Below are 16,117 nucleotides of genomic sequence, written 5' to 3' on the forward strand. Positions count from 1 at the left end.
CAGCGCCCAGTTGTTGATCGTCTTTCTCTGCAGCGCATCCATGACAGGCGTGGCTGCGCAAAGCCCTGAGGCGAACGATGGAGTCAGAATCCAATCGAGTTCCGGCGGCCAATAACAGACCGTCAAGATCGATGTGACGCTGTATATGCTCCATCGTTGCCTCGAGCCTCTGGAAACAGCATAAAGATTCGAAGACATGCTCTCAGTCACCATACAGCCGTATCATCTTTGTCGTGTTTCTGCGTGAACTGATTCATCGCCTTTAGGATGTCGAACGTTCTCCCTTGCCCGAGCCCTTCACATCACGTCAGCCCCTCCCTCAACCAAGATCGTCATGCCCAGACCTGCATGCCCCTTCTCTACCCACAGAGTCGGAACTTTGCACTCGTCCAGCTCCCTCAGCTGATGGGACTTGGGTGGATCAGCTCCGACCAGCACTAAACCCCCTCGCAGATCCTAGGGACTCAAACATGAGGGAGGGAGGGAGGGGGCAAACGAGAAGGAGGAGACGCACCCTCGACCCCTTTGACGATATGAACATGTTCTTGTGGTTTTTGATGATGGACTCGATAACATCGCTCCTTGACGCATGCGTCACTATCAGCTGTGACTCCACGGGGTCATGGATCGTCTCGTCCGTTTCAGACAAAACCACTCTTGTCGACTGACCAACGTCCACGTCACCAAGATCATCGGGTCAAGCTCGTGCGACTTCACAGTACCTCGAATGTTCGATGCTTGCTCTCTTCCCCGGCAACCAAGTTGCTGTTCAACAGCTGAGCGAAACCGATCATGGATGGTTTCGAGATGGCTTCGTAGTACGGGATGCATCCCAGAAGCGGCTGAGCAAGAAGCAACAAAGATGAGCGCCAGCATCTCACATCTCTTGATCTCAACATACCGTGTCCCACAAGCTGGACAGAACTCGCCCATAGTAATCTTTCACCATGTCGAATTTCTCAGGCTCTACCTGCGGCAGGGCGTGAGAGGGGAGACAACAGAAGACTAAGAGACACAAGACAGGATGCAACGAGCACGAACCTTGTTCACGATCACTCCTCGGAGCCTCGCGCCATGCTTCTCTAGGAGCGACTTGTTCAAGGCAAGTTGATCGAAGCTCGAGCCGAGACCGCCCGGAGCTATGATCACCACATCCAGCCCCAAGGCTCCAGCCACTTGCGCGTTGTTGAGGTTAACGATGGACCCGACGCCCATGTGTCCTGATCCCTCGACGAGCGTGAAGTCTGAAGAGGTGGCCAAGGACGTGAACGCGTCCTTGATCTTGTGGAGAAGCTCTGCCGTGTGGATCTCCCCGTCTATCACCTTTCTTGTGAAGCCTGAAGGAAAGACAACAGGCGACATGTGCTCCCATGACAGGTTCAGCTTGAAGTAATTTCTCAGCACTTCGACATCAGGATCCACCTTCACAACCCGACCATCATCCAAGCTGATGTTCTTGAACCGCTGCCCCAAAGGCTTGCAGTAGGCAACACGACCCTTGCCATACCGCTTTTCAAGGCCCTTGAAGACGCCAAGACTCAGAGTGGTCTTGCCGACGTGCATCCCCGTTGCTGCAAGCATGACCGTGTGCGTATGGATCCCAAAGAGATCCTGGATGACTGCCCTGGTGCTGCCACCTTTCCAGGACATGCTTTCGAAGTATGGATCGACTCTCAGGTACAATGCTGAGCAGAATCAAACAAGGAGCGATCAACTGTGTTGTGAACGACAATGCATCATGTTTCTCTTCTTCTGCATGTCAGTGCTATCTTCTCACATGAACTTCACGCTGCGCATTCTTGAGCTCTTCACCCCTCATTTCGCCATCATGGCGCATGTCTGCCAGTGTGGCCAGTGTCTGGGGAAAGTTGGGGGGGGCAGAGCGGGGAGGTGGGAGTTACAAGAGGGTGGGGTAATACAAATAGGGTGGTAGGGGTCAGGCTAGGGGTATTGAAAGCAGGAGGGTGGTAAATGGGGAAGATGGGGTAGAAGCATGATAGGGTGGGGTACTGTGTAGAAGATTCATGGGGTAGGGTCATTTGTTCTTTACAAAGCCAACACACTGGAAAAGGTGGGGTGGTAAAGAGGGAATGGTGGGGTCATTTGGAGGCTATGGGGGTGAGGGTAGTGTGATCTGATGGGTTTGTCCTGTAAATATTTTGGTGGGTAGGGGTGAAAAAGTACGGGTACATTTACGATGAGAACTTGGGACTTGAGTGGGTACACAAGTACATGAGATGGGTGATGGAGAATCACAGGGGTGGGGTGCCGACTCCTGGCCGGCTCGGCATGATTTCACTAGCTGTCAAGGCCTGGCATCGCACGCAGAACTACCTGGCTCGGCACGCAACTTGGCAAGTTCCGAGGTTCGACTCGGACTCCCGGAGTCCGTGCAACTTCCGTTCGACCGCCGGCGGTTTCAACGGTCCGGGCATCTCGTGGCGACCGTACAGGCAAAAAAATCACAGTCCGCCGGCCACGGACGCGCTGAAGCGGCCCGGCCGGTCGCCGATGATCCTCCAGCCTCCGACCGGATCGATTCAGAGTCGATGCAGTCGGGCAGCAAAAGGAAAAAGTTAACCGCTCCCGGCAGGGCTCGAACCTGCGACCTAACGGTTAACAGCCGTTCGCTCTGACCGACTGAGCTACGGAAGCATATCTTACTGCGCGGTACTAGGTGATTAGTAGATACTCGTTCGATGGTACCAGTAATGGAGAATGGTAGTGGCAGTACATGTGGAATAGTACTGTATATACAAGACATGTGTACCTTATTCCGCGTTGTTTATAACATATCCGTCAGAATCAGTCAAATTATTATAAAGCTGCATAGTTGCTCAGTACATATTATTTAGTTATATATGAAATATTTTTAAGCTCCCGCCTGATCCTGCCCTCGCAGCCATGCCCACAATCTGTTTCCTCCCCGCCTTGCATGCAAAAGAGCATTTCCCTCCCCCCTGATGAATTCTTCTCGTTCACCTGCTCTCTTACCTCCCTACCCCACTTCCCATGAATCATCTTGTCGCCTTCCTTGGTTTTGTCTTCTTTCCTTCCTTTCACCGCTGCTTCAGTTTTCTCAATCCATCCATCTCTCCTTCATGTGCATATTTCTAGATACCCTTACAGATTCTAGTTGAACCAGCATTTCGTTGTCTGCATCCGTTTCTTGACCATCGCTTGCCGAGAGCAATCGTTCTGACATACCATGTCACAGGCGAACAGGGCAATGCTGGATTATGTAGTGTGCAGTATAGCCGGAACTGGGGTTCCCGGATATTACGAGGGCAACAGGATGACGTGCAAGATGAATTGTCCATCGGGGATCGCCATGGGACAGGGTGACTGTATCTATGTGTCGGACCGTCAGAATCACTGCATACGACGACTGCCAGGAATCGAGGAGCAGACTGCCCCAGGGAAGGAGGATGATGTATCGACGTTCGCTGGTGTTCCCAGGAAATCTGGCATGGAAGATGGCCACAACCGGCGGGCGCTTTTCAATGAACCTGGAGGGATATGTTGCTTGAAGGTGGGTTCATTTCCTGTCGCCTGCTTTCATAGGCTGGCATCTGGTTTGCTTACTCGTTTGCAGAGTGGGAAAATTCTAGTTGTGGACCGGGAGAATCATTGCATTCGTGCCATCACTGACAACCATGTGATCCATGCGTATGGCTCTAGGAGCTCTGAATCAGGATGGATGGACGCTGCTACCAGCAAAGCTCTTTTCAATCGCCCCTTTGGAATCGCTGCATCTAGCACGTAAACTTGCATGAAATTGATTGTTGGACTTTTGACAATCTGGTCTCGAAACAGCGGCGAGTTGTTCGTGGCTGACACTGGAAATCATTCTGTCCGGAAAATCGATCTCAGCGGAAATGTATCGACGTTGCTGAGTCGAAGAGACTCGAGAATCAAAGACCAGCCTCTGATCTCTCCGGTAACTCCCTGCTCCTGCTCCCATGGTCCCTTATCTAGAATGCCTCCGTTCTATGTTCGTAGGTTGGAATCTGTGTGGATGAGCAGAATTGTGTTTATGTGAGCGAATGGGGTGGGCATCGGATTCGGCGGGTTCAACCCGATGGAAGCAGCGTAAGTTTCCACTGCCTGCTGAACTTCCAACCGACTCAACTGTGGAATTCGTTTTTCAGGTCATTTGGGTTGGCACATCTCAGAAGGGCAAGCTTGACGGAAAGGGGATCAATGGAAGTCTTTTCCATCCAGCAGGTCAATCTAACGTGAAATGCGATCTCCATCTCATGTGCATTGCACGACAGGAATGTCGGTAGATACCAAGGGGATTGTGTATGTGGCAGACTTTGGCAATCACTGTGTCAGGTGATCTTGGGTTGTCAATACTAGGAGAGAGAGTCACGATGTCAGGCGGATCAACACTACCGGAGAGATGATCACTCTTGGAGTCGCTGGAAATGTGTTGGTGGATGATGACTACGGAAGATACGTGAGATTCGTCCTGTCGTTTTGGAGCTTCAATACTCATACCGAAGAGTAGGTCTCCTCGTCTCTGGGATGCCAAGACGGATCTGGGCCGACCGCTTCTTTCAACTCTCCCCAGGTGAAGTTTGATTCTGAGTCTTTTACCGTGAGGAACCGTGCGCATGTTGACTCTTGATCAGGATGTTGCGGTCGATTCATGTGGGGATGTCTTTGTTGCTGATTGGGGTAGTCATTGTATAAGGAAGATTGAATTTCGTTAAATCCCTCCGAGGCTCCGAGTCACCGGGTACTGCCCGGCCCGGCCGGGGGGGGCCGCCCGGCAGCCCCCGCCCGGCCCGGCCGGGGGCCTGCCGCTGCCGGCGGCGGGCCCCGTCATGCAACGGTTACATACCCATAAGATTCAATAACGGTGAATGGGCGTCAATGCATGGGGAGGGGGTCATACTGTAGGATGCGAGAGGAGGAGAGAGGGGGAGAGAGAGAAAGACTGAAGGAAGAAGAAGATGATGATGAAGATGAAGGTGGGGGAGGATGGAAGGAGGAGAAGAATGGTGATAGGATGAGGTTGAGGTGGGGAGAGGTGGAAAATGGGCAATGCAAGGACTTACCGGTGAGGAGAGGAAATATCGATCGAATGCTAGATGGGTTGAATGAGTGGAGAGAGAAAGATAGCATAAACAAGAAGAAGGAAAGATGACATTAGTGAGGCCAACTGCACGGGGTATTGAAGGAAGAATAAAAGGATGTCTTGAAGTTGGGTTGTGGTGGGTGCGACGGGATAGGGCCGCAATCAGCCTAGATGGGATAGGTTTTGAGTAGGTGCAGACGGCTAGAGACGAGTCTTAAGCAAGATCATTCGTCGTGTGTGGGAGCAATGAACAATTGCGATGGCTTGCGGACGCTGTTGACAGCATACCCAGGTGTGGGATCCCTTGTGCCAATCGCTACTTGATCTGGATCTGCCTTGTTCAAGATGAGCAATCGAGAGAAGTTAGCTCGGCAATCCTTTCAGGTCTTCTGATCTTGAGCGTCTGATGTTAGCTGATCGATGTGATCCCTCGCCATCTTTCAGGATTTGTTTCCTATACTCTCAATGGACGAGAGACAATCGCTCGTGCAGATGTTCGAGAAAAACTCCAATCGGACCTTGACCGATGACTCTGAGGTGCCTGAACGTCTTGCTGACAAGTTTCTCTGTCCTGCTGTCTCACTCCTCCTTCCTCGGTTGTGCCGCAGATCCCTCGCAAGATTCATCAACTTGCGCTCGCCAAAGGAAGGACAGATATCGCCACCTCCATTGCCAACGCCTTTCCTGCAGTGAAAAGCTTCGCGACTCCTCAGCTGTACGGTCAGGCTGCTCCTCAACCTCAGCGAAGCTCGATCATGCCCGCTCAGCAGTACCGGCAGACGCCTGGAGCAGCTCCTGTCCAGCCCATGGCCTCAGGGCATGCACTGGGGTTTCAACAATCGCAGGGAGCGATGCAAGGAGGAGGGTATCAACCACCTACCAACCTCGGTCAACAGATGCATCATGGGCTGCAACCTTACCAGCAGCAGAGCGTCACATCCGCTGCCTCCAGCACCCTGCCGGCTGCCGGCCTCCCTCATACCACCGGCCTTACCCATCAAGGGCATACCGACACTTCGATACCGGCAAATCAGGAGGCGGGGAAGGCAGATGACGCCAATGCTGGCAAGAAGGACAAGGAGAATGAAGCTGAAAACGCTGCAAAGAAGGCGAAGGTTGATTATGATGTGCACTGGCGTAGAAAGTTCCTGACCAGCAGAATTTGCTCACAGGAAGCTACCAAGGAGGAGTTCAACACTGATATCTTGAACAACATGGATTTGGAGAGGGAACAGGCCGTTCTCGAATCCGTATATCAGTACAAACCATCTACTAAGTTCTTGTAAGTGACGATCATGTTGTCGGGCGTGAAAGTGGCCCGAGTGATGGCCTGCTGCAGGTGCAATGACGTACCGTTTCTCAACTATGAAAAGGTCGACGGCGATAGGAGCGGACCGCTGATCAACCGCATGAAGCAGATCGTTGGTGGTCACGAGCAGGTGGGGAGAGTGAGGAAGGAAGAGGCGAGGGGATGATGAGCATGCAGGCGATCCAACAAGTTGAGAACTCCGCCATCGATCTCTTGTCGGTAGCGTGTGAGATGGTGAGTGGACTTGTCCGGTGTTTGCTCATCTCATGTGTTGCGGTTTACAGCATATCAGAACGATGTGCCACCGGCTCTTCGACCTCTACCAACATCGCAAGGGCAGACACACTCCCACCCTCCACTTCCACCAGGAGCCAGAAGGCGATATAGAACCTGGTTGCCATGCGAACTGGGAGGAGCAGGTGAAGGAGAGGAGGGGCGTCAAGGCTGCTGCGCAGCACGACGGTTCTGCCATGGAGGGCGCAGGAGGTGAGGCTGCAGGGGGGGAGGAAAGGTCTGGGAGAAGATCGATCGATCTGCTGGACATCCTTTACGTGCTAGAGCGCGAGGTACATTCGTCTCCTCCTCGACTCCTCCTCTGACGCGACTTGTCTCAGCGAGGAGCGGGCTTGAAGAAGATCCTTCACCGCAACTATGCCCGGGTCGACCCTGCGCTGCTTGACTTACGTGTCGGGAAGAGAAGGCGGACGTCGGCTGAATGAATGTAAACACCTCTCACCCCCGCCATTGCGACTCCCTCTATCCTCGCATCATCGATAGACACGAATCTCCCTCTATCCTCGCATCATCGATAGACACGAATTCCATGCAATATCCTTGGATGCTTCCCCCTTTCATCAGGGACAAGACATCAGCATCTATCCTCCTCGTCTCCCCTCCCCTCCCCTCCCCTCCCCTCCCCTCCCCTCACCTCCCCTCTCTTTCTCCTCGCTTCATCGCTCTCCCCTCCCCTCCCCTTCCCCGTCCATCAAACGTTCCTCACTGTCCCCCCCGTTCCCCCGTTCCCTCCCTTCCTGTATCCGTCGCCCGCCTCCCCGCCACTCTCCGCTACCCTTATAAAGGCGGAGACTCTCGCGCTCCCGGCCCTTGTTATCATCGCAGACAGGGAGAGCGGGAGACCATGGGCGTCGCCAGGAAGCGTTCACGAGCTCTTGCTGTGGAGGAGGTGCAGGAGAAAGAGATGGTGGAGGTGAAGGAGAAGGGGAAGAAGGGGAAGAAGGGGAAGAAGGGGAAGGAGGTGAAGGAGGAGGTGGAGGAGGCAGCAGGCGAGAACGACTACGAGGAGAGGAGGAAGCTGAACATCGCAAGGAACCAGGAGATCCTGTCCTCCCTCATGATCCAGCAGGAGAAGCTGGCGATGGAAGAGCTCAAGACCAAGGAGGCCCCCAAGAGGTTCCAGAAGAAGGAGAAGAGCGCCCCGTCCGAGCCCCATCCCCTCAGGCGATCAACCCGTGGCAAGGTGCAGGAGGAAGGCTCCAAGGACGGAGAGCATAAGGTGGTAGAGCAGCCGGCAGAGACGAAGGATGTGAAGACGCTGGAAGACATCGATATGAGATCACCGGCCAGCTGTGTCGCTGATGTGACCGGCGAGGAGCTGACCGTCTTCCACGAGAGCGTGAGGGACCGAGGAGAGGTCAAGCGCGTCTCGCACTCGGATGGACGAGCTTACCATGCCAAGCTCAAGGCTATGGCACTGAGCAGCCAGGATTCCGTCACCTCCCGCCACCCTCCCTCCCGGGTCAAGGTCGTCAAGGAGCGAATTTTCTCAATGGCCTTCCACCCAGGGCGCAAGGCGCTGGTTGCTGCTGGTGACAAGTGGGGACAGGTCGGGTTCCTCGACATCGGGTCGGATGCTGCTGCCTCCTCCTGGAGCGAGCGAGTGTTCGTGTTCCGCCCGCACATCCGCCCAGTCACCAGCCTACTACACGACAAGGAGGGCAGCAGGATGTGGTCGTGCAGCTACGACGGGTCTGTGCGATGCCTGGACTACAGCAAGGGATGCTTCTCGTGCATCTTCGACTCGGACGAAGTGATGTTCACTGACCTCGGCATGAGCTGCGATGGCAGGACTCTGCTCGCCGCCACCAACGATGGGGACCTCTTCCTCCTAGACCCTACAGGCAGCAGGAGCAGGGAGCCGCTCTCTGTCCTTGACGTGCATGAGAGGAAGGTTTCATCCGTCCACTTCCATCCTACCGACCCCAACCTGTTCGTGACCGCCAGCAACGACCAGTCAGTCCGGCTCTGGGACCAGCGCAAGGTGGTACGCTCGAAGCCGCTGGGCTCGCTCAGCCATGGCCTCGGAGTTACCTCCGCCTTCTTCGCTCCCTGCGGCTCGGGCAAGGTTGTCACGACCTGCAACGACAACTACATCAGGATCTGGGACTCCAAGAAAGAAGACAAGGTAGTGAAGGTGAAGCACAACAACGAGACGGGTCGCTACATCACCAACTTCCGAGCCTTGTGGGACCCAAAGTCGTCCGACACGATCGTAGTCGGAAGCATGAACAAGAATCTTGACATCATCGCGGCTGACGGCTCCTACGTCGCCTCGATCTCGGATGACAACTGTACGGCGATTCCTGCGGTCAATGCCATCCATTGCTCCCTTGACTTGATCGCCTCTGGCAACGGCTCGGGATACGTCAACGTATGGCATTGTTAGATCTGCGTGTCATTTTCAGCGCGTTGGGGGGGAAATGTGAGTGAAGTGAAATAGTCTTGCTGGTTGTGAAATAGAAGATGAGAGGGGTTAAAGGAATTTGATTTCGCTTCTTGGTTTGTTCGTATGCACAAGGAAATATAAAATTGTAAGCTACATGTCTACTCGTCTCTCGTCCTCACTCGCATCAAATCCCCCAAAGTGCAGTAAGCAACAAGAAAACAATTTAGTCGGGATGGTGGGAAGAACTAGACCTCATCAGTCTTTGGCAGGACGGAGAGAGCATGCTGTTTGAGTATGACCGTCTCTCGTCTTATCACCCAGGCGCACACGATCGATAGCGTTTCAAGAAACAAGATCACGACAGTCGCGATGAAGACCGGCGAGCTGGCATCCCCCACAAATGCTTTGAGGCACTTGGACGTGGTTATGCACTGGCTGCTCTTCTTCGCATCGCACATCCCCGATGGAAGGCAGCAGTCCAGCCCGATCGTCTCACTCAGGGTGGGGATGCAAGTGTTGTTCCAGGAGCAGGCAGGATGGTAGACGACGGTGTTGTTGGACGACGTTGTGTTGGCAGCAATGCAGGCGTGAGGTATGAAGTCTTGGAGGTACATCTGCAACAGAGCCGTCAGAGAGGAGCAGATGCAAGCACGGAGCATGATCGCACCCAGTTGAAATCTTGATATTCTTGATCCAAGACAACCAGAAGATCTTTCGGGACCTTGTCCAATCTCTTGAGCAGCATGATAGCTGTGGCGAACGCCAAGATCTGCATGATCACGACAAAGCAGACTGCAAGTACGTATCCGCACAACCAGGAGGGTCTCCGACTGATGGCTCCCATGAACCCCAGCCCCGATGTCACAATGGACAGAACTCCCAGGACGATCAAGACCGAGGAAGGAGCGAAGAAGTAGGAAGGAATGTTCGACCTGCCTGTCGCACAATCGCACACCGGAGAGACGCTACTGCAGAACGGCATCCCCAGACACGATGGGTCTGAGCATTCCTGATAGCAGTAGTGCTTGAGGGCCAGCTTCAGCTTGCTGCTCATGTGCTGACCTTTCCTCATGGATATCGAACCCATTCCAAGGAAAATGCAACCGATGAGAAATATCAGCACAGCGTCCGCACCAAGGAAGAAGAGGGCCCAACATAGGCGAGACCGACGAGGACGTGAATCGGCATGAGGATGCTCGGCGTCGCCTTTCGCCGCTCCTCCCTCGCGCTCGTCCTTATCGTCCGAATGCTGCGTGTAGTCTCCCCTGGATTTTGCAGGTGCCTCGGGCCTTGCAGGTGCCTCGGTGGAGGAGAGGTGTGAATGCCCCAACGATTCAATGCTGATGTGATTGAGCGTAACTTCCATGTCTCTGCTCGTGAGATGAGCCGATGACATCTCGACGTCCATGTTGGAGTTGGTCGGCATGACTGACCTACCGCCTTGTTTTTAACACCAGGAACAGTTTCCAATACCAGCAACTGCCAAGGGCCCAGCTAGGATAAGTGGTTCTGCTGAAAGCTTTCAGATCATAGGCTCTTGCAAGCGATGCTCTTCATTCTCCTGATGTGAACAAGCCCTTCATGCAGAATCCTGCCACAGACAACAATGAGCACAAGTAAGCGACCATCAGCAGCGCAACTAGCCTAGTCTGAAAGCTTCTGAACCTTGGCTATCATCAGGTTTGAATCAACAAGATAACATACATGTTTCAGCAAAATCATCTGGTAACAAAACTGCTTCACTCTGTGATTGAACTGACCCGAACACCCCTTTCCCCCCGCGCGCTTCCTCATTGACGACATAATACACACAGGACCATGCTTACACCATATCCACCTCTACTACAAGACACCTTTGCTCTCCTCTTCCTCCTCTCCTCTTCCTCCTCTCCTCTCGCGGCTCATCCTCCTCTTCCACCCCATTGCACAAGCTTCAACGACATGGCACTGTGCCGAAACTTTCCCCCAAGATCACCCCACCCCTTACGTACCATTTGTTAGATACCTGTCAATTATACCCCCTCATTCCCATTGATGTACCCCCTTCTTGGTCATGCTAGAGTACCCTACCCATCTTAAAATAAACTTCCACAATATTGACTATATGGCCAAAAACTCAACCATAATTGACTAAAACAAAAGGCAGTACCCCTGTTTTTTTACATGTACTATCCCACCATTCCCCAAGTATTGAGGACCCCACCTTTTCACCCACCCCACCCCATAGAACATTTCGAATCACCCCTACTGTTCCTGCCATCCCTCCATCTCTTCACCCACCCGTCCTCATGAATATTTGGAACCACCCCTACCTTTCTCCTCCAAATTGAGTTTGTACCCCACCATACCCATGATAAACTGTAACTTCGATGCTACCCCTCCTCTTCCCCGATCTTTGTGCCTTATCCTATGGTAGGGTCATATGACCCCTCATCGTCCGGCGAAACGGGCTGACCCGAGCACCTTACTGAAAGTTAAGTTAAAGTTAAGACTACCAGATTTTGATTTTTTAACTTAACTTTGAGTAAAAGGGGAGTACCGTACTCAGAGGCCCGGGCAGGCCCGGGGGCCTCACAGCGTCCGGACTGTAGGAATGCGACTAGTCAATTGTCGGGTGAAAAATGGCGGACAGGGGAAAGTGAAGAGAAGGGAGTGGGAGACAAGGACGAGGAGAGAGGAGAGAGGAAGGGAAGTAGATCGTTGTTTGATGGGTGAAGGAATCTAGAGGAAGAGGAGAATGCAGATGTTAAAGAATCTACTTCATGCCATGATCTTTGTTCGGGTTGTGTGGGCACATGGAGGCTCGGGTTGCTCAGGTACGTGGGAAAGCAAGATGTTTGCGCATTGAGAACGATCCAGCCAATATCCACTCATGTGATGAGATGTGGTTTACACAACTGGTCGACCATTCAAGTTGGAGTGATATGGTGATCATATTGTGCCAGTGACGATGTTAGTAACTCTGTACAGGCAACCTATCGGCAAAGATATTTCGTTTGCAAGTGCGATCAGGCGTCTGTGAGAATCACGGTAGGTCAGAGCTCTAAAGCTCATTGACTGCTCTGCCCATAGGATGCGACGAAGAAGCTTCAGACAATTTTTTTCTACTTTGGGAACGAGGACTCAGTGGAGCTGTGAGAGTTGGCTGGCTAGAATCTCCTTGACTTGTCATGTTGCCCAGCTACGTCAACAACACAGGGCTGATGTGGGAGTCAGCTAGTGAGTTCGATGCCGTCATGGTCTTCTTAGAGCATCGGTATTACGGCAAGGTCCAACTTTCGCATCTCATCTCGGCTGTGCCTGACATGCTGCGAATCTCCTTCTGATGCAGTCCGTCTTGTTCGAACCAGGACGAGAAGGTAGTCTGCAAGACATTCGCGTTCTCTTGCTGGCCGCGAGCAAGTGTGACCAAGGAAGGCAGGTTGTATGGAGTTTCTTACCACCGATCAAGCGCTCCTCGATGCGTCTCAGTTCCTGAGCACTCTGAAAGCAAACCCGAAGGAAATCCTCCCCAAGAAGATAAGCAAGAAGCCAGTAGGACCCATCATCGGCTTCGGAGGAAGCTACGGGGGAATGATCGCGTCTTGGTTCCGGATGCGCTTTCCTCATGTGAGTCCGAGCAGGGGACATTTAGAAAGCGTGTGACGTCCTCCCCTCAAGCTGATCGATGGAGTTATTGCTGGATCCGCGCCCATCCTCTCCTTCGAAGGTCTTCGCCCAGCCTACGACAACGGAGGATACATGCGGGTTGTCACCCAAGATGCATCCCCGTTGTGCGCTAGAAACTTCCTGCGGGCTCAGAAGGCTGTCTACTCAGTATCACAGTCGGAGGAGGGGAGGGAGTTTCTGAAGGAGGCGCTGCTCCTGTGCGTGCCTCCTGCCGCATGGCGACAAGCAGTCCTGACGGGTGCTGTCAGGTGTGAAGACTTTGCGAGGGAAGAGATTTTGGTTCTCGCTCCTCCCATGCTCCCTTCGTCTTATGCTCTGCAGAATCTTATCTCCTGGATGCAAGACCCCTGGTCCTTCCTGGCCATGGGCGAGTACCCGTACAGCTCCTCCTACCTCACGCACGGTTGCTCCCTTCCCGCCTCCTTCCTTCCATCTTTACTCGTCCCATCCCTCATACTGTCAAGGACTACTTCGCCTCTCTCTTCCACTTGTTCCATCTGTTGTTCTTAATTCGTCTTTGCGCTCTGTCTCCTTCCTCCGCGTTGACGTTTGTTTCATCAGGAAAATGCAATTTACCACCCAAGCCGCTGAGCTTTGCCTGCCAATATCTTGAGATGTACAGTGATGATGGGATAACATACAGTGATGTTTGTTGCAACAGACAGGCAAAATCGATCGATTTGCCCGAATTGTTGAACGCGAGTGAGTGAAGCCAACCGATTGATGGTGTTTGTTGACATGTTGGGTTTGACAATAGCAAGATATGCTCTTGGAGTTTTCTACAATTGCAGTCAGGTAGATGATGAATCTGCTTCCCTGATTGCTCGACGGCCCGTAATCGCAGCAACATACTCACAGCTCAAACTTCTTTTCCCCTGTGATGAAGAACTGCAGGACGTTCAATGCTTCTTCAATGGGAACAGCAAACAAATGCAGATTCCAAGAAAGATGGGGTCCATAAAACGATTTCATTCAAAGGAAGGCAGGAAGAAAGCGGAGGGAGCTGACCTGAGTTGTGTTGGTGACTGGGGATATCAATGGTGCACGGAAATGTTTCAACCCTTCTCAAACAATGGCATCGATGATATGTAGAGCTATACTTCTCGAGCTATACTTCTCTTGCTTTCCTTCTTCTTGTTGCACTCCTTTCCTCCTCCTCCTTTCGGCTCCTCGTTCTGCACTTCTGTGTTCCCCTCCTCCTCCTCCTCCCCTCTCGTTCCTCCTCCTCGCTGTTCTCTCCTCCTCCTCCTCCTCCTCCTCCTTGCTCATCGTTGCCATACCATCTCCCCTCCCGTCGCCTACCTTCTCCTTCTCAACAGTGAAACAGGTTTTGGCCTCCTCACCTCTGGAATGCTGAAAGTGCGATCGCGGTGAGCGATGATAACGCTCGTGTGGAACGTTTGAGAATTTTCCCAGGGTTGCAAGGAGGCCTGGGGAGTGAAACCACGGTCGCACTGGGCAGTTGTGAGGTAAAGTGGACAGGAGGATCGAACATGGTGTCGCACATGATATGTCAGCTCGTGAAGTTGGTGACCAAAGTTGTTTGACATGTAGTCTCGACCTGTAGGTTCGGTGACAGAGACCTTTCCGCTGCCTCAAACATCTTGTTCTCCAACGGCCTTCTCGATCCATGGTGAACTGACTTGTTCTTATTTCGTCGCTTCTTACTTTCCTTGCAGGTATGTTGGAGGTGTTCTTAAAAACGTCTCAAGCAACGTTAGAGCGGTCTGTACTTAGAACCAGACAATACACGATCATGAAAATCACATGATGATGATGATGACGACGACGATGATGATGATGGAGATGATGGCAATGATGGAGATGATGATGACGATGATGGAGATGATGATGATGGCAATGATGATGATGATGATGATGATGATGGCAATGATGGAGATGATAATGATGACGATGATGATGACGATGGAGATGATGGCGGTGATGATGATGATACAAACAGATTGTTCTCGAGTCCGGTGCGCATCACCTTGACTTCATGTTTTCCAACCCCCTGGACCCGCCAGAAGTTGTTGAGGTATCAACAAAACTCTCTTATGGCAAGTTGTCATTCATCATAACAGGCGAGAAAGGCGGAGAGAAATTTTATCCGAGACCTTGTGAAAGCTCATAACATGCAACGATGATGCAAATTACTCCGCATTGATTACAACTTTGCGTCTGAAAGATCAATCTCAGAGATCAATCTCTTTTCGAGAAATATCTCAGGTTGTCTGATTCTTGTCGACAGCAGAAGAAGCTGAGATTGTACATTTGCCATGTGAAAGCTCTCAGACGTTCTCACTTCTCAACCTCCCCTTTCTCCTCAACTTCCACCATCTTCCGCATTCGCCTTCTCGTTTCATCGACAGGACAGAAATCTCTGAATTCATTTTCAAATTTCTCGTACACATCCACAAACTTACTCTATTCCATTCTTACCCTTCAGCTTTCGCTAGCAAAGAGGAGAAAAATTCCGAAGTCCATCATACTCGTCGTCATAATCATCGTCAAGTTTCAGTTTGCATGCTCCTCTCGCTCTACTCAACTTTCACTTCCTCTTGCCGCATCTCTTGGTCCTCCTCCTCCTCCTCCTCCTCCATCTTCGATGGCCGTCGTCGTGCCGCCACAGAGTCAAGATGCTGACGTCACCATGTTATCCCCGTCCTTCTCTCTCCCTCTGCTCTCCTCTCCTCTCTCCCTCTGCTCTGCTCTGCTCTCCTCCCTCCCTCCCTCCCTCTCCTCTCCTCTCCTCTCCTCTCTCCTCACCTTCACGATTCGCTCTAGATGAATCTTCATCGCCTCCACCTGCATCTTCTCCTTGTCCTCCCGCTGCCCCAACGGCGTCCGGATAACGTTCCCCCTACAGGCAAGGTCAGCTCGACTGCTGCTGGACTCGGACAGTGTCAACCTGCCCGGGGAGGATGACTTGCCGAAGCTGCCGTTGACTCCTCCCCTGTCAAGAGATGAGGGAAGAGAAGAGGAGGAGAAAGGAAGCAGATCACGACCAGGAGGAGGAGATTGAAGAGGGAGGAGAGCATGAGGGAGGTAGAGAGGAGGGCGGAGGAGGAGGAGGGGAGGTAGAGGAGGAGGGCGGAGGAGGAGGAGGAGGAGGAGGGAGGAGGAGGAGGGTGAGAGTTCTGTACCTTCCCCCTATCGCGTCCGGCCTTATCTTTCTCACAGCTTCTGGTCCAGGAGTTGACGCGACTTGACCGACGGACCCGCCCAGTCCTCGTTCACGGAGAAACTGAAGGAAAGTGAGGAGGAAGGCTAGAGGCTCTCGAGTGAGAGACAGGAGAGAAGGGAGGAGGGATAAGTATGTGATTAGAGTAGGATTAGTGCTGAGACAGGATGTATGGACATGTGGGGC

General features: G+C 52.6%; 7 protein-coding genes and 1 non-coding gene across 8 annotated transcripts in view; 4 read left to right on the forward strand and 4 right to left on the reverse strand.

Annotated features, from left to right (window-relative positions):
- Positions 1 to 297: 297 nt before the first annotated feature.
- On the reverse strand, positions 298 to 1,650 carry GUITHDRAFT_64386 (hypothetical protein; the record flags this gene model as incomplete). Its single annotated transcript, XM_005840377.1, has 5 exons — positions 298 to 456; positions 515 to 664; positions 723 to 842; positions 902 to 966; positions 1,038 to 1,650. 5 exons carry the CDS (start codon positions 1,648 to 1,650, stop codon positions 298 to 300), a joined length of 1,107 nt encoding a protein of 368 aa, XP_005840434.1.
- A 931-nt stretch (positions 1,651 to 2,581) lies between these two features.
- On the reverse strand, positions 2,582 to 2,655 carry GUITHDRAFT_t16. The gene has a single exon. It is a non-coding gene; the product is annotated as a tRNA-Asn (tRNA).
- A 553-nt stretch (positions 2,656 to 3,208) lies between these two features.
- Positions 3,209 to 4,633, forward strand: GUITHDRAFT_101156 (hypothetical protein; the record flags this gene model as incomplete). The annotated part of the gene is made up of 7 exons (XM_005840378.1): positions 3,209 to 3,762; positions 3,817 to 3,940; positions 4,003 to 4,092; positions 4,152 to 4,227; positions 4,278 to 4,338; positions 4,384 to 4,462; positions 4,514 to 4,633. 7 exons carry the CDS (start codon positions 3,209 to 3,211, stop codon positions 4,631 to 4,633), a joined length of 1,104 nt encoding a protein of 367 aa, XP_005840435.1.
- A 918-nt stretch (positions 4,634 to 5,551) lies between these two features.
- GUITHDRAFT_101157 (hypothetical protein) lies at positions 5,552 to 7,114 on the forward strand (the record flags this gene model as incomplete). Its single annotated transcript, XM_005840379.1, has 6 exons — positions 5,552 to 5,623; positions 5,695 to 6,368; positions 6,426 to 6,525; positions 6,573 to 6,629; positions 6,680 to 6,961; positions 7,010 to 7,114. 6 exons carry the CDS (start codon positions 5,552 to 5,554, stop codon positions 7,112 to 7,114), a joined length of 1,290 nt encoding a protein of 429 aa, XP_005840436.1.
- Positions 7,115 to 7,533: 419 nt separating this feature from the next.
- GUITHDRAFT_133165 (hypothetical protein) lies at positions 7,534 to 9,078 on the forward strand (the record flags this gene model as incomplete). The annotated part of the gene is made up of 1 exon (XM_005840380.1): positions 7,534 to 9,078. One exon carries the CDS (start codon positions 7,534 to 7,536, stop codon positions 9,076 to 9,078), a length of 1,545 nt encoding a protein of 514 aa, XP_005840437.1.
- A 245-nt stretch (positions 9,079 to 9,323) lies between these two features.
- GUITHDRAFT_133166 (hypothetical protein) lies at positions 9,324 to 10,504 on the reverse strand (the record flags this gene model as incomplete). Its single annotated transcript, XM_005840381.1, has 2 exons — positions 9,324 to 9,692; positions 9,746 to 10,504. 2 exons carry the CDS (start codon positions 10,502 to 10,504, stop codon positions 9,324 to 9,326), a joined length of 1,128 nt encoding a protein of 375 aa, XP_005840438.1.
- A 1,369-nt stretch (positions 10,505 to 11,873) lies between these two features.
- On the forward strand, positions 11,874 to 14,484 carry GUITHDRAFT_133167 (hypothetical protein; the record flags this gene model as incomplete). The annotated part of the gene is made up of 14 exons (XM_005840382.1): positions 11,874 to 11,894; positions 12,049 to 12,108; positions 12,151 to 12,212; positions 12,260 to 12,347; positions 12,410 to 12,437; positions 12,500 to 12,687; positions 12,739 to 13,150; positions 13,309 to 13,449; positions 13,505 to 13,542; positions 13,642 to 13,787; positions 14,075 to 14,117; positions 14,164 to 14,216; positions 14,315 to 14,380; positions 14,427 to 14,484. 14 exons carry the CDS (start codon positions 11,874 to 11,876, stop codon positions 14,482 to 14,484), a joined length of 1,404 nt encoding a protein of 467 aa, XP_005840439.1.
- A 26-nt stretch (positions 14,485 to 14,510) lies between these two features.
- Positions 14,511 to 16,117, reverse strand: part of GUITHDRAFT_101162 (hypothetical protein) — a gene marked incomplete at both ends in the record, with an annotated part of 3,982 nt that continues 2,375 nt past the window's right edge. The window contains 5 exons of the mRNA XM_005840383.1: positions 14,511 to 14,737; positions 14,865 to 14,928; positions 15,517 to 15,610; positions 15,659 to 15,703; positions 15,929 to 16,017. Coding sequence (XP_005840440.1) covers positions 14,511 to 14,737; positions 14,865 to 14,928; positions 15,517 to 15,610; positions 15,659 to 15,703; positions 15,929 to 16,017 — 519 coding nt within the window. The remainder of the gene's footprint in view (positions 14,738 to 14,864; positions 14,929 to 15,516; positions 15,611 to 15,658; positions 15,704 to 15,928; positions 16,018 to 16,117) is intronic.

The sequence above is a fragment of the Guillardia theta genome, assembly GCF_000315625.1.
Source record: "Guillardia theta CCMP2712 unplaced genomic scaffold GUITHscaffold_6, whole genome shotgun sequence".
Classification (NCBI taxonomy): Eukaryota; class Cryptophyceae; order Pyrenomonadales; family Geminigeraceae; genus Guillardia; species Guillardia theta.